Consider the following 16,652-nt stretch of genomic DNA (forward strand, 5'->3'; position numbering starts at 1 on the left):
TGTTATGTAACAAGAAATTACCTGTAACGGTCGCCAAATGTGCAGACCTGTCCGGAGGTCTGCAACCCGGAGGCAACACCGGTGAGCAACCCGATCTCGAACTACCGAGGAAACTATGCGCTACTCGGCTAGCAAGCTTGCTGGCCGACTGACTGACCGACTGACTCCCTGCACGCTTGTGACGAATGACGCGGTATCGGGTTAGTCCATTCACACACTATGTTTTAGATTTTACGGGTGTAACATTGAAAGTTTAGTGTGACCGTCAAGAGTGGCGGGATGAATATTTCAAGCCGCGTTCTGCTAAAGCGCTACACGGAACTGGAAATCATTGAGAATTCACCATCAATTAACACAAGCCAGATGTTTTACTTTTATTTGGTGAGTTCGTTCCATGATGTTTATTTTACTTACATGAAGTTAAAATAAATGTTAGATTTTAAGTATTTCCACCCTTAACTCTCCAGATTTAAGCTTCATTTTAATGTGATCGACTGAAGGGAATCGATTCCTGAAATTTCTGGCTAAGCAATTTTCAGAATTTTTTCCATTCATGGTTGAGTGTGATACATATGTTTCATTTTTATTGATTGTTTGTTTGTGTGAAACATTCTTCCAAGAAGTTAAATTTTTAGCTTTGATGATCAGGACACAATTGAACCATTTAAAGTTTTGAATTTGGAGATTATGATTCTAGTTTATTTATTTCTATTATGAGGGTTAATTTAAAAAAAAACTTTCGAGTTCGTAACAGACCTCGAAAGGTTTTATGTTCTTTTAATATTTTCCTATTCTCTTTTTTATTTTCAAGAGCGAGTAAAGGCGCTTTATCCTTGGTCGATGATCAGAAATGACTGTACATCGAAATCCAAAACAATTGAATGAAAATAAGAAATCTTAGAATTTTAAAATCATTATATTTACTTCTACAGAATGCATTTATTCTTAGGTTTTGTGATTTCGTTGTACAATATGGATCATTTCCATCCACTGGAGGGGGTTCCTCTGATTTGTGGAGTTACTTCAAAGAACGCGTGGTTTTCCATCAAGGAGCATTTTTCTTAGCATGCTTCCAACGATAATGCTCCTTTGAAACGTATGGTACTGGTGGTCCACATTTCTTCTGTTCCTGTGTTCCAGATGTCTCTGCGTTCTCTACTCCATGGTAGGCCCAACCATTTTATGTTTTTCATCACTTTAATGTTTTTATGTTAAAATGATAAAAAGCATTATCAAAGACAAGCAGAATAGTAACTCACTTTTATTATTCTTTGGGACTCAGTCATAAGTTCTGGCTGTGGAAGTACGATTAGTAATTAGTGATTAGTGAAATCCAAATCATTTATCTCTAGAAGCATTTTCGTGAGACGAAAAATATTGTGATTATTTTTATGTTAAAGGAGACTTGATCCTTAACTAAAAAAGACTTGATCCCTTGTTCAGGAGATTAAACTGCCGTTGGACGCATAATTGTCACATGTGACATTTCTACGTTTTTCACTTTTTGATGCCAATCGTCATAATTTGATACGTATTATTAAAATTCTTTGTCGAAACATAAAGTTTATTCTAGAAATTTCAAGAAAAATTCAAAGTCAATTAGTCACACTGGGACAAATGGACGCATATCTGTCACACTGAGACGATTGGACGCATATTTGTCACACTCAAGAAATGACCGTGTTATAACTTTGGAACGTCTTAATAGAATTTCATCAAACTTGGCATACGTGTTCTTGATAGTCGGGAAGGGATCACGGAAATATAAAGAGGGGGCGGGTTACTAATTTCGCGACACCCAGCAAGAAAAACTCTGCAAACTGCTTCGGGTTCGTTGCTGGCGCTTGGAAGAGTGCATGTAAACGTACCCGCTTCACTGCATTAGTCAAATTATTAGTTACTCTTCCGGCGCAGTGTAACTGTAGTCCACAATTGTTCAGGATGGCCATTTGTGATCGTCGGTGGTTTAAGCAGATCATTTTTTTTGTTTTGCTTTGAGTTTTTGATTTTTACGCACTTCGCAATATACCGGTGATTTAATGTTTACGAACTATTTCGCCAGAGTTACTTCATCCGGAACTTGTCCCAGGACCGAATTCACTTCAAACGGATTGATTGTCCTCTTCTAGTAACGCTTCTCTCGTGGTTGCGAAATTTTCAGCATGGCAGCTGACAATTAGTTTAAGAAATGTTGCTTCCTGTTAAGTGAGAGAGCTAGTTGCTCCTCCGCGCCGTTTTATTTTTCGAACTCTTTAAAGACTTCATGTTTGTCACCAGATAATGTACTCAAAAGCCACACACGAAATACCAAACTAAATATCTACTGGGGAAATTTTCGTGGTGTGACAAATATTCGTCCATTTTTCGACTATTCATAGAATTTCGCGGCATAAATGTCACACAACTGTAATCACATTTACTCTGGGGGAGAATGTAACCCGTATAGAGTAAGTTGTTACCCGAAATGTCCCGCAAACCTGCACCGCTAATGACCACCTCACTTGTGCGCCAACGACGGAGATCATCCGTCGATGTGAGACGGCGTGTTGGATGCCCAGCTAGTAATACTTTCTCTCAGGGCGGGTCAAGCGGACGGAAAAGGATAAATACTCTTTAGCGAAACCCAAAACGCAAAGTATAGAATTTGCAATACGAGACGAACCAACCCAAAACTTACTTTGTCCAAATGAGCTTGGCTCATTAATCAAAATGCTCACAAAATACCATTTTAGCTTTATATTCGGTAGCTCTCAATCAAAACATAACATGAATACAATATTATATCCGTAAGTGTAACCTGAGGCTATTTACCCTGGGTTTGCAAACCATATTATAAATATTTGGTCGAACTAAATTGTAAATACTCCGTATAATAATGTTTGTATATCTTATTGTCTAGAGAAGATCTGACCTTATTTGTTGGCGACTTAGTCGGATTGTTGTCCACGGTTCCGTTTCGGTGGTGACAATGTTTGTGGTCGAACCACAGACGAACAGCTTCAGCGACTACCGAGGCTTGGTCTGGTTGACTCAGAGCTCGGATGTGAGCTCCTACTGACCTGGCCTAATCTGTGAGCTAGATTCGGATCGCCGATCGGAGAACCCGATGGGGAATCCACGGTAGCCGTGTCCACTGGCTCAGGGCAGAGACTGGTGCCCCTACGGACGGATGACAGCATGCAATGCCGACCCGGAAGTGTCGGAAGCCCTTGGCTCGGAACCCTAACGGGAATTCCTACGGCTTGATTCGGCTGGTGAGCACAGCTTTTACGCTAGCCGGATGGCTTGCGTCTTCGACCACTAACCGACCGGGGTCCCTTGGCTCGGAGGTGGTTGCTGGTACCTCCTACGGACGTGCAAGCTGCCTGGATGACCTTGACCACGCTATTGCCGATCACTCGGCCCAAACGTTGTTTTCTCCCACTGGCCAGACTCGGTTCTAGAGGCTGGATTCGGAACCGACTGGTCGAGACGACGGAACTGTAGAATCTACAGAATAACCTTCGTGTGAATGTTTAATCTGATGATCTTCTTTTATCTAACGGATAGATCTCTTTGCTGTAGCTTTGATGTGGTATTGTTAGAGCAGTTTTTTAAACACGCTATTCATCGCATGCACCGATGATACATTTAGCGACAGTAAATAAAGGCTGGAAATACATTTGTATCGAACGGAAACGAAAACACTTAAAATCTGCTGCGTGCACAAAACTTCAACTGCTCTCGATGAAGCCCAACGAACAAAGAGGCTTGAGTCAGCTCCTCGTGGCTTTACCAATCCCTTGGATAAGCCGCCAAACTCACACAATGGATTTCGGTCGAACCTAAGAGTAAGTGGGAAAGGTAGAAAGAATGCCACAGTTGATCAAGTTGTACTAAAAGATTTATCCAAGACACCGCTCATATACACTGAGGTGATTCGAATAAACGGTGTACAGAATACTGTTACACAACGATTTTCATTGAAAAAACAGTTCATTTTCGGAAAAAAATTGATCGAGGCTCATTTTTTAGGAGTATACTGTAGAGATCTACGGCATTGGAGTCAACAAAAATTGCGGAACTGTGCAATAACAGCAAATTGTTATGTGAAACTTTGATTGCGTTCTTCTCGCTTTGCCTTTTTGTAACATGTGACAATTATGCTTCCAAGGGCTGTAAAGGTCTGTTGACTATTTTTTGCCATTTTAGTTCTCATTTCACTGTTTGTAAGTATCAGACAAAGTATTAAACAAATATGAGTTCAAAAGAAATAAAACGCATATGAACCGGACACTGTTCCGGTTCACCTCATTTTATAATATAAAAATATGCTTTGACTTTTCCCGAATGCTTCTTTGTACCAATTTAAAAGAGAAATGTGTAATTTGAGGTTGAAGAATCAAGAAGATTTTGAACCAATATTGGGAGATTGTTTGAATTGCTTGTAACGTAAAATAGGGAGATTCGGGACAATTTCTGGACTCTTTACGTAATATATCTGTCGAGTGGTGTTTTTAAGCACCAATTTGATTTTCATGGTGTATTCTGTTTACCTAAAGAAAACTCAATCAGAAAAAAATTTGAAAATGTTTATTGCTACAAATTATTCCATACTGATTTTGTTCAACCCATATAGGAACAGTTGCTTATTTTTGAGAGACTCAAGTGCTTAGAAATTGTTTAACAATAAAGATACTTTTTGTTAAGCTTCCATCAATCAAAAGCAAATCAGAGCATATTTTTAATGCTTTATAGATCCGTTTTTGGATTTTCCGCTTCGAAGTTATTGCCATTTTTACAACCCACACTTATATTAGAAGAAATGTTATTCGTGCTGCCTAACTCCAGGGGCAAAAATAAATCAAGAGAAATTCAGATTTTTGTTTAATAGTTTTCCAGTGCTAGTTGAAAGCCAAAATCTTCTGGCATCAATTTTAAATTCAATTTTGATCTGTTTTACGCTACTTTCAATGATTCTTGGGAATTCTAGACACTGTTTTCCTCATGTCCTGATTAACCCCACGATTAGTGGGCCCAAGGAATATGTGTTGCGATTTGAAGCTGTTTGACGCATTTAGCATTCTTTTTTCACTTAAATCATATTTACAGAATCCCCTCAAACCACAAAACTTGCAGACATGACACTTCACAATTCGTAGTGTTTTCAAACAACACTTGTTGTTGCATGAAATTTGACAATTTTTATGCCTCAAGTTAACATTTTTTTTATTTTTTTTAAGCCGCATTATTTAATCTTATATTTGCATTAACGCATTAAATTAAGGAACGTTTTGGTTCTAAAAGGAGAAAGAATAATGTGCAGATTGCTTGATATTTGAAGCACAACAATTTTTCAACAACCTGATCTACCTCCAAGTCCCCATTCAATCCATTTTACGGTACATTGAAAGTAAATGGTTAGTTTATTATGCCTGATTAGATTATAACTGAATATGAGTTTTAAGGTTTTGTCTTTTATAGTAAAAAAATATAAACCTTAGATATATATGTTGCTTTATGTTATGAAGGGTATCAATGCTTGAGGCCGATTTTATATCATACAAAATGAAAATAATTCAGGAATAAATCATAATCGCTGAAGAAATTAAATTATAAAATAAACTTGAATGTCAGTTTATTGATTGTATATGAAAATTTTCAAGTGGAGAAAAAACTGATCCGTGTTTGAAAACGCCGTTCACATTATTTTTGCATCGAATAAATCGTCCATATAAAGTCTTCAACGATAAAACTTAACTCATCCATTATGTTGACAAATGGGAATAGAACGCTGGTGTTATTTTCTTCGGGATCTTGTTTTAATTTTCCTCGATCCGGTTGTTCCACATCGTCTATTTTTTTTTTTTTTTTGGTTTCCCAATTTCGTCTCCATTCGATTACAATATTTCAAATATTAATCCCCGGCGAAAGTTTCCATTTCAGCGCGGCCTTGTCGAATTTGATGAGTTGTGCGCTTCATTAGGCGACCCGAGATGAAAAACAATCACCGAATGACGGTTCGAATTATGCTCAAGGCTGCCAAGTTGAATGACTGTTTTCAAATTGGAAAAGTTTCCCCTTTGCCGGGCTCCCTGGGTTCTCTCTTTTGGTTCTAAGGCTGGCAGATTTCAATCACTCACTCAGTTATTCAGGCACTGAAACGCAACCGATTTATGGAAACTAGACATTTTTCAGCCGGAAGTTTTTGAGGAGAAACTCGATTTTTAAGGTGTTAATTTGGTAGAACAGCTCGTTAATGTTAAAGTTTTGATGTTTTGATGAAATTTGAGTTTAGACTTAGGACAAATCAAATAATAATTATGACAAAGTCCTATCATCAATCATTAACAAACAACTGTGAGGAAAGTATCATATATCAATCCGACTCACCTGTCTATGTAGTAAAGCCAGGATAGTCGTACAAACTAAAACACTCGCAGGTATACAGCTAATTAAATTCGAAACTGAATCCATAATCCGAACTCGAAGCTCTTTGGCTTTTCGAAAGTTATTGAATCGATGCAACGCGCTACAACGATTCTCGCTAATGCCAATTAAGTGTACCAGATAATAATGTGGAAATCCTCTTCTGTCTCTCATCTTTCAGAGCTCGCTCTCGAACGAAAACCTCGTGGTCATCAAAGCGGCCAACCTTTCCGGAAAATACAGCTGCGAAGTTTCGGCGGACGCCCCCTCATTTCACACCGTCATCGTATCTGGCGATATGGAGGTGATAGGTGAGTACTGAAACTAAAGGTTTGCACAATGGGATAAATTTCAGTTGTTTTCATAATATTTATGCGATTTTGAATTTTGAGTTTTGTTATTCGAGATTCAAGTTTCGAGTTTCGTGTTTCGAGGCTCAAGTTTCGAGAATCGAGTTTCGAGATTCTAGATTCAAGATTCGAGATTCGAGATTCGAGATTCAAGTTTCGAGATTCGAGATTCGAGATTCGAAATTCGAGATTCAAAATTCGAGATTCAAGATTCAAGATTCTAGATTCGAGATTCAAAATTCGAGATTCAAGATTCAAGATTCTAGATTCGAGATTCGAGGTTCGAGATTCGAGATTCAAGATTCGAGATTCGAGATTAAAGATTCGAGTTTCGAGTTTCGAGTTTCGAGATTCGAGGTTCGAAATTCGAGATTCAAGATTCGAGATTCGAGATTCGAGATTCGAGATTCGAGATTCGAGATTCGAGATTCGAGATTCGAGATTCGAGATTCGAGATTCGGGATTCGAGATTCGAGATTCGAGATTCGAGATTCGAGATTCGAGATTCGAGATTCGAGATTCGAGATTCGAGATTCGAGATTCGAGATTCGAGATTTGAGATTCGAGATTCGAGATTCGAGATTGAAGATTCAAGATTCGAGGTTCAAGATTCGAGGTTCGAGATTCGAGATTCGAGATTCGAGATTCGAGATTCGAGATTCGAGATTCGAGATTCGAGATTCGAGATTCGAGATTCGAGATTCGAGATTCGAGATTCGAGATTCGAGATTCGAGATTCGAGATACGGGGTTCGAGATTCGGGGTTCGAGATTCGAGGTTCGAGATTCGAGATTCGAGATTCGAGATTCAAGATTTGAGATTCGAGATTCGAGATTCGAGATTCGAGATTCGAGATTCGAGATTCGAGATTCGAGATTCGAGATTCGAGATTCGAGTTTTGATATTCGAGATTCGGGATTCAAGGTTCGAGATTCGAGATTCGAGATTCGAGATTCGAGATTCGAGATTCGAAATTCGAGATTCGAGATTCGAGATTCGAGATTCGAGATTCGAGATTCGAGATTCGAAATTCGAGATTCGAGATTCGAGATTCGAGATTCGAGATTCGAGATTCGAGATTCGAGATTCGAGATTCGAGATTCGAGATTCGAGATTCGAGATTGGAGATTCGAGATTCGAGATTCGAGGTTCGAGATTCGAGATTCGAGTTTTGATATTCGAGATTCGGGATTCAAGGTTCGAGATTCGAGATTCGAGATTCGAGATTCGAGATTCGAGATTCGAGATTCGAGATTCGAGATTCGAGATTCGAGATTCGAGATTCGAGATTCGAGATTCGAGATTCGAGATTCGAGATTCGAGATTCGAGATTCGAGATTCGAGATTCGAGATTCGAGATTCGAGATTCGAGATTCGAGATATGAGATTCGAGATTCGAGATTCGAGATTCGGAATTCGAGATTCGAGATTCGAGATTCGAGATTCGAGATTTGAGATTCGAGATTCGAGATTCGAGATTCGAGATTCGAGATTCGAGATTCGAGTTTTGATATTCGAGATTCGGGATTCAAGGTTCGAGATTCGGGATTCGAGATTCGAGATTCGAGATTCGAGATTCGAGATTCGAGATTCGAGATTCGAGATTCGAGATTCGAGATTCGAGATTCGAGATTCGAGATTCGAGATTCGAGATTCGAGATTCGAGATTCGAGATTCGAGATTCGAGATTCGAGATTCGAGATTCGAGATTCGAGATTCGAGATTCGAGATTCGAGATTCGAGATTCGAGATTCGAGATTCGAGATTCGAGATTCGAGATTCGAGATTCGAGATTCGAGATTCGAGATTCGAGATTCAAGATTCGAGATTCAAGTTTCGAGATTCGAGATTCGAGATTCGAGATTCAAGTTTCGAGATTCGAGATTCGAGATTCGAGATTCGAGATTCGAGATTCGAGATTCGAGATTCGAGATTCGAGATTCGAGATTCGAGATTCGAGATTCGAGATTCGAGATTCGAGATTCGAGATTCGAGATTCGAGATTCGAGATTCGAGATTCGAGATTCGAGATTCGAGATTCGAGATTCGAGATTCGAGATTCGAGATTCGAGATTCGAGATTCGAGATTCGAGATTCGAGATTCGAGATTCGAGATTCGAGATTCGAGATGCGAGATTCGAGATGCGAGATTCGAAATTCAAGATTCAAGATTCGAGATTCGAGTTTTGATATTCGAGATTTGGGATTCAAGATTTGAGATTCGAGATTCGAGATTCGAGATTCGAGATTCGAGATTCGAGATTCGAGATTCGAGATTCGAGATTCGAGATTCGAGATTCGAGATTCGAGTTTCGAGATTCGATTTTTGAGATTCGAGTCTCTAATTTGTAGTATCCAGTTTCGAGTTTCAAGTTTGAGTTTTCAGTTTCGAAATTTGAGTTGTGAGTTTTGAGATTCGAGACTCGAGTTTGGAGTTTCGAGTTTGGAGTTTCGAGTTTCAAGTTTCGAGCTTCGAGTTTGGAGTTTCGAGTTTCGAGATTCGAGATTTGAGATTTGAGTTTCGAGTCTTGATTTTCCAGCATCCAGTTTCGAGTTACATGTTTGTTTTTAGTTTCGAATTTTGAGTTGTGAGTTTCCAGTTTCGAGATTCGAGATTCGAGTTTGGAGCTTTGCATATGGAGTTTCGAGTTTAGAGATTTGAGTTTCGAGTTTCACGTTGGGAGTTTGGAGCTTCAAGTTTGGAGTTTGGAGTTTCGAGGTTCAAGTTTCGAGTTTCGAGTTTCACGTTGGGAGTTTCGAGCTTCGAGTTTTGAGTTTGCAGATTTACGTTTGGAGTTTCGAGTTTCAAGTTTGGAGTTTGGAGTTTCGAGACTCGAGTTTCGAGCTTCGAGTTTCGAGTTACGAGTTCTGAGTTTCTAAATTCAAGTTCTGAGTTTCTGAATTCTAGTTCTGAATTTCTAAGTTCAAGTTTTGAGTTTTGAGTTTTGAATTTTGAGTTTTGAGTTTTGAGTTTTGAGTTTTGAGTTTTGAATTTTGAATTTTGAGTTTTGAGTTTTGAGTTTTGAGTTTTGAGTTTTGAGTTTTGAGTTTTGAGTTTTGAGTTTTGAGTTTTGAGTTTTGAGTTTTGAGTTTTGAGTTTTGAGTTTTGAGTTTTGAGTTTTGAGTTTTGAGTTTTGAGTTTTGAGTTTTGAGTTTTGAGTTTTGAGTTTTGAGTTTTGAGTTTTGAGTTTTGAGTTTTGAGTTTTGAGTTTTGAGTTTTGAGTTTTGAGTTTTGAGTTTTGAGTTTTGAGTTTTGAGTTTTGAGTTTTGAGTTTTGAGTTTTGAGTTTTGAGTTTTGAGTTTTGAGTTTTGAGTTTTGAGTTTTGAGTTTTGAGTTTTGAGTTTTGAGTTTTGAGTTTTGAGTTTTGAGTTTTGAGTTTTGAGTTTTGAGTTTTGAGTTTTGAGTTTTGAGTTTTGAGTTTTGAGTTTTGAGTTTTGAGTTTTGAGTTTTGAGTTTTGAGTTTTGAGTTATGAGTTTTGAGTTTTGAGTTTTGAGTTTTGAGTTTTGAGTTTTGAGTTTTGAGTTTTGAGTTTTGAGTTTTGAGTTTTGAGTTTTGAGTTTTGAGTTTTGAGTTTTGAGTTTTGAGTTTTGAGTTTTGAGTTTTGAGTTTTGAGTTTTGAGTTTTGAGTTTTGAGTTTTGAGTTTTGAGTTTTGAGTTTTGAGTTTTGAGTTTTGAGTTTTGAGTTTTGAGTTTTGAGTTTTGAGTTTTGAGTTTTGAGTTTTGAGTTTTGAGTTTTGAGTTTTGAGTTTTGAGTTTTGAGTTTTGAGTTTTGAGTTTTGAGTTTTGAGTTTTGAGTTTTGAGTTTTGAGTTTTGAGTTTTGAGTTTTGAGTTTTGAGTTTTGAGTTTTGAGTTTTGAGTTTTGAGTTTTGAGTTTTGAGTTTTGAGTTTTGAGTTTTGAGTTTTGAGTTTTGAGTTTTGAGTTTTAAGTTTTGGGTTTAGAGTTTTGGGTTTAGAATTTAGAGTTTTGAGTTTTGAGTTTTGAGTTTTGAGTTTTGAGTTTTGAATTTTGAGTTTTGAGTATTGAGTTTTGAGTTTTGAGTTTTGAATTTTGAGTTTTGAGTTTCGAGTTTTGAGTTTTGAGTTTTGAGTTTTGAGTTTTGAGTTTTGAGTTTTGAGTTTTGAGTTTTGAGTTTTGAGTTTTGAGTTTTGAGTTTTGAGTTTTGAGTTTTGAGTTTTGAGTTTTAAGTTTGAGTTTTGAGTTTTGAGTTTTGAGTTTTGAGTTTTGAGTTTTGAGTTTTGAGTTTTGAGTTTTGAGTTTTGAGTTTTGAGTTTTGAGTTTTGAGTTTTGAGTTTTGAGTTTTGAGTTTCGAGTTTTGAACTTTGAATTTTAAGTTTTGAGTTTTGAGTTTTGAGTTTCGAGTTTCTAATATAAAGATTCGACTTTTAAGTTCCGAAAACCGATTTTAATTCCAGAGTTCAAATTTCGATTAAAAGTTTCGTGCTTGTTTTGATTATTTGGCATTTCATTTTATCAAATTTTGTGATATGATTGGATTTTCATTGTCTTTGATATTTAATCGATTTTCCCTGTTTCTCGTATTTAAAATTTACTTGATTTGGTCCATTTTGTTGATGTTTACGCTTTTTGATTTTAATTTTCTTGTTATCCCAATTCTTATCGTTCTCATTATTTCTTTTATTTGAAGATCTTCTTCAATATTTAATTTTGAATTTTTGATTAAAAATGATGAATACAGAAAGGATTCCGAAACAGATTGAATTGATGTTCTAGTTTTTTTTCGATTTTGTCGGTTTCTTGATTTAACCAATTTTTCAGTTTCTCGAAAAAAAATTTTGTTTTCACTGATAAATTAGTTTCAATTTTTTTTTAATTTTTTGTTTCATGATTTTTCTTTTAATTTCTTAGATTTTTTTCTGGTTTTCTCGCTTTCACCAAAAAATTTTTTAATTAAAACTTTCTGTGTTTTTAACTGTTGTTTTTGAATTTTCTTGATTTTTTTGTTTTCTTTTTTTTTCTTGGATAACATGATTTTCTTGATTTTCTCATTTTCTTTTAATTCGCTCCATGTTTTATCTCATCTTCTAAATTCTCACCGTTTTTTTGCATTTTTCGCAATTTAGAAATATTTTTGAAATTTAATCGATTTTTTCGAATCAACGAATACTTCGATTATCTCAATTACACTGGCTATTTCTATTTTTTCTCTTTATTTTCTATTTTCCAGATTCTATAAATTTTCCTATTTTTTTTTTGGTTTTCTTGATTTTCTTCATTCTAAATTTTCTGGTTTTCTATTTTCATGATATTCCTTATTTTTGATGTTTTTTTTATATTTTTTATTGTCTTGATATTGTAAATTTTCTTGATTTTTATAATTTTCGTGATTGGTTTGATTTTCATGATTTTTTTTATTTCTTGATTTTCCTAATTTCCTTGATTTTCTTGATTTTCTTGATTTTCTTGGTTTTCTTAAAGTTATTGATTTTCTTGATGTTCTTGATATTTTTTGATTTTCTTGATTTTCTTGATTTTCTTGATTTTCTTGATTTTCTTGATTTACTTGATTTTCTTGATTTTCTTGATTTTCTTGATTTTCTTGATTTTCTTGATTTTTATGATTTTCTTTATTTTCTTGATTTTTTCAGATTTTTTTGATTTTATTGATTTTCTAGATTTTCTAGATTTTATTGATTTTCTAGATTTTCTTGATTTTCATGATTTTCTTGATTTTCTTGATTTTCTTGATTTTCTTGATTTTCTTGATTATCTTGATTTTCTTGATTTTCTTGATTTTCTTGATTTTCTTGATTTTCTTGATTTTCTTGATTTTCTTGATTTTCTTGATTTTCTTGATCTGGATTTTGTTGATTTCCTTGGTTTTCTTTATTTTCCTGATTTTCTTGGTTTTCTCGATTTTCGTAATTTGGTTGATTCTCTTGATTTTTTATGATTTTCTGGATTTACTTAATTGACTTGATTTTCTTGATTTTTTCGATTTTCTTAATTTTTCTGATTTTCTTAGATTTATTTTTTATGTTTATGGTTTTCTTGATTTTCTTGATTTTCTTGATTTTCTTGATTTTCGTGATATTTTCAATTTTCTTGATTTTCTTGATTTTTTAGATTTTCTTGATTTTCATTATTTTCTTGATTTTCTTGTTTTTTTTATTTTCTTTATTTTTCTTGATATTCTTGATTTCCTTGATTTTCTTGATTTTCTTGATTTTCATGATTTTCTTGATTTTCTTGATTTTTTAGATTTTCTTGATTTTCATAATTTTCTTGATCTTGTTGATTTTCTTAGTTTTCTTTATTTCCCTGATTTTTTTGATTTTCTTGATTTTATTTATTTTGTTGATTCTCTTGATTTTTTATGATTTTCTGGATTTACTTAATTGACATGATTTTCTTGATTTTTCTCAATTTTCTTAATTTTCTTAATTTTTTTTTTATTTTTTCGATTTTCTTGATTCCTTGATTTTCTCTGATTTAGTTTTTAATTTTTTTGTTACCTTGATTTTCTCGATTTTATTGATTTTCTAGATTATCTTGATACTCTCGATTTTCCTGTTTTTTTTTTCTAGTTTTCATTGGCTTTCTTGCTTTTCTTGATATTCGATTTTCTGTAATGTTTTTGATTTTCTTGTTTTTTTTTCTCATTACATTTTTCATTTTTAGATCTTTCAATTTTTCTCAATTTTTGAATCAAAAGTTTCAGATGAAAATTTAAATTTCGGTTAAAAAATTTCAATTTACTCGATTTTTTTGATGTTCTCAACTTTTTTGTTTTTTCCGACAGACTCGAATATTTTTTATTCTCTTGATATTGTCGAATTTATTTTAAATATTTCTCAATTTTCTCTATTTTCGTCATTTCATTGTTATTCTAGATGTTCTTGACATTCATGAATTTCTTTATTTCCTCGATATTCTCAACTTTCTCGATTTTTTTATCTTTTTGTGTATCCAAAATTTCTCAGTTTGCTCAAATTTTCCAGTTTTTTATTGTCTATCTATTCTTTCAATTGTCTTAATTTTCGATTTTTTTTGTGTGTTTTTTTATTAATACTATAGTTATATTTTATAATCTTAGTATCAATAATTCACCTGGGCAACTATTCAACATCCATCACTCAATTAAAGCAACTTGGTAGATTTCGTTTAAGAAAAAAAAGGTATGGATATCCATACGTAATGATGATGAACCCAACGAAAATTTATTGTGCTCGTTTATCGCCATTCGTAAGGAAAATTTATTACGGTCCCAAGTCCAATTGCCATGGATTTGTCAAACAACTTTAAATTTTCAATGAAAAGATCCTCATTTCATTCACTTGAATGTTTTTGCTGAAGAAAAAAGGTATTTTACTAAAATAAAGTTATATATGGAACGATGACCGAGATCTAATTTCAAATTTATAATTCAGAAACTCAGAAAAAAATCGTCTGTTATTTTGAAGCTTGCCCTTTGTCTGGTTTCCAAGCCGCCTTTTCGATCAATATAATTTCAAATCACTTCTCCCTTCTCCCAATTTTAAAACAGACAGGAAAAAAACTCGAAGCATACCTTTGTCGGCGATCCCCTAACGAGTTGTTTGATCAGTGACATTTTCTGCTCGCCCATTTGATGCCTTGTCGTCCTTAACCGATACCAATTTTCCGATGTTTCAAATTTTATTGGTTTTTCCCGGAATCGAGGCCGTGCATCTTGGCAACAAACAGCCAAAACGAAAAAAAAGAGGCGTGGGCTCTCGCCCCGTCAAGGCCATCCAACCGTCATAAACTTCCAATGAGGCCAAGCATCCGAACTCGCCGGAAGACGGAAGAAAATCACTACCCAGCCTCTGAATTCCGATTTTTTTTCTGCTTCTGCTTTCATTCCGAGACATTTGTCCCGATATGGGCGCTTCGACTTGGCTCCGATACATCAGAAGATATCATTTCTTGAGAAAAGTCGAGGAAGCAACTTTGTAGAGATCCAACAGAAACTGCTGCACATCAAAAACATTTTCTTTCTTGGGATTTTTTTTCCGTTGCTCCTTCGCTTACTTCCTGTGAGTTTTTCGAGGTCGTTCCGATGTCTTTTTAATCTGAACCTAGGTTTCAGGTTGAAGCAGCAGCGAAAAAAAAATCGAATATAACAGAAATTGGCTGCTCTCCCGAAATGCTTCTCTAGGCGTGCTCTACCTATTTAATGTCTGTCGCTTTTAATTTTACACTCGATATGTTGCGAGTTCGTTCGTGAAGGATGAAAACTCGCTTCCGCTAACGAGTATTTGTTGAGCTGATGAAATAAAGTATTCGTCGTCAGCGTCAGCTCGAAACTGTTTATTGAGCAATCAATCAATGGTAATGCCGATTCCGATTGAATCGATCGCAATGAAAGCCGGTCAGAAACGGCGCAGTTGGCATCCAATTAATTACCGGAGCAAAGTGATGTATTGAAATGATAGAGAATTTTAACTTTCAAAAAGTGATCTTCTTAGATTTGATATTGAGTGGCTTAGTCGAATAAAATAACAATCTTGGTATGAGTCAAAATTCAAAATAAAGGGTAAAGAGCCCAAAAACTAGAAGCTAGTTTTAAAGGCACAGCAACCAGAGTTCCGAGTCTAGAGTCCAAAACCTAAAGTCTAAAACCCAAGGCAAAAGTCCAAAATCAGAACCTTAGAATCCAGAGTCCAGAGTGTACAGTCTAGATTCAAGGGTCTGAGGCCTTAGTGAAGACTAGTCAGTTCATAGTCCAAAAGGCTGAGTCGAGAGCTCAGTCAGAGTCAAAAGATCAGTCCGAATCTTGATTAAAAATTTCCTAGTACTTGAACCATGAATTCGGCGGCCGACTTAAGAGCCCAGAGTAAAAACCTAGCCCAGAGTTCAAAGTCGTTAATCTGAAGTCCAGAGTGCAGATTAAAGAATCCAGAGGCAAGAGTTCAGAGTTCAGAGTTCAGAATCCAGAATCTAGAGTCCAGGGTACAGAGTCCAAAGATTAGAGCTCAGAGTTCAGAGTCCAGAGTCTAGAGTCATCAGTCCAAAATCCACTGTCCAGACTCCACGGTCCAGAGTCCACAGTCCACTGTCCACAGTCCCGAGTTCAGAGTTCAGAGTCCACAGTCCCGAGTTCAGAGTTCAGAGTCCACAGTCCAGAGTCCAGAGACCTGAGTCCAGAGACGAGAGTACAGAGTCCAGAGTCCAGAGTCCAGAGTCCAGAGTCCAGAGTCCAGAGTCCAGAGTCCAAAGTCCAAAGTCCTGAGTCCAGAGTCCAAAGTCCAGAGTTTAGAGTCAAGAGTCCAGAGTCCAGAGTTCAGAGTCCAGAGTCCAGAGTCCAGAGTCCAGAGTCCAGAGTCCAGAGTCCAGAGTCCAGAGTCCAGAGTCCAGAGTCCAGAGTTCAGAGTCCAGAGTCCAGAGTCCAGGTCCAGAGTCCAGAGTCCAGAGACCAAAGTCCAGGGTTCAGAGTCCAGAGTCCAGAGTTCAGAGTCCAGAGTCCAGAGTGTAGAGTCAAGAGACCAGAGTCCAGAGTCCAGAGTCCAAATTCCAGAGTCCAGAGTCCAGAACCCTGAGTCCACAGTCCAGAATCCAAAGTCCAGCGTTCAGAGTCCAGAGTCCAGAGTCCAGGGTCCAAAGCCTAGAGTCCAGAGCCCAGAGTCCAGAGTCCAGAGTCAAGAGTCCAGAGTTCAGAGTTCAGCGTCCAGAGTTCAGAGTCCAGAGACCAGGGTCCAGATTCCAGAGTCCAGAGTCCAGAGTCCAGAGTCCAGAGTCCAGAGTTCTGAGTCCAGCGTCCAGAGTCCAGAGTTATGAGTCCAGAGTCCAGAGTCCAGAGTCCAGAGTCCTGAGTCCAGAGTCCAGAGCCCAGAGTCCAGAGTTCAGAGTTCAGAGTCCAGAAACCAGAGACCAGAGTCCAGAGTTAAGAGTTCAGAGTCCAGAGTCCAGAA

General features: G+C 36.4%; 1 protein-coding gene across 1 annotated transcript in view; it reads left to right on the plus strand.

The window, feature by feature from the left end:
• The window catches only part of LOC129741820 (uncharacterized), a 141,813-nt gene that overhangs the window by 59,949 nt on the left and 65,212 nt on the right, over positions 1 to 16,652 (plus strand). The window contains exon 3 of the mRNA XM_055733611.1: positions 6,590 to 6,719. Within this exon, the coding sequence (XP_055589586.1) occupies positions 6,590 to 6,719 (130 nt within the window). The remainder of the gene's footprint in view (positions 1 to 6,589; positions 6,720 to 16,652) is intronic.

This window comes from Uranotaenia lowii, chromosome 2 (assembly GCF_029784155.1).
Source record: "Uranotaenia lowii strain MFRU-FL chromosome 2, ASM2978415v1, whole genome shotgun sequence".
NCBI lineage: Eukaryota > Metazoa > Arthropoda > Insecta > Diptera > Culicidae > Uranotaenia > Uranotaenia lowii.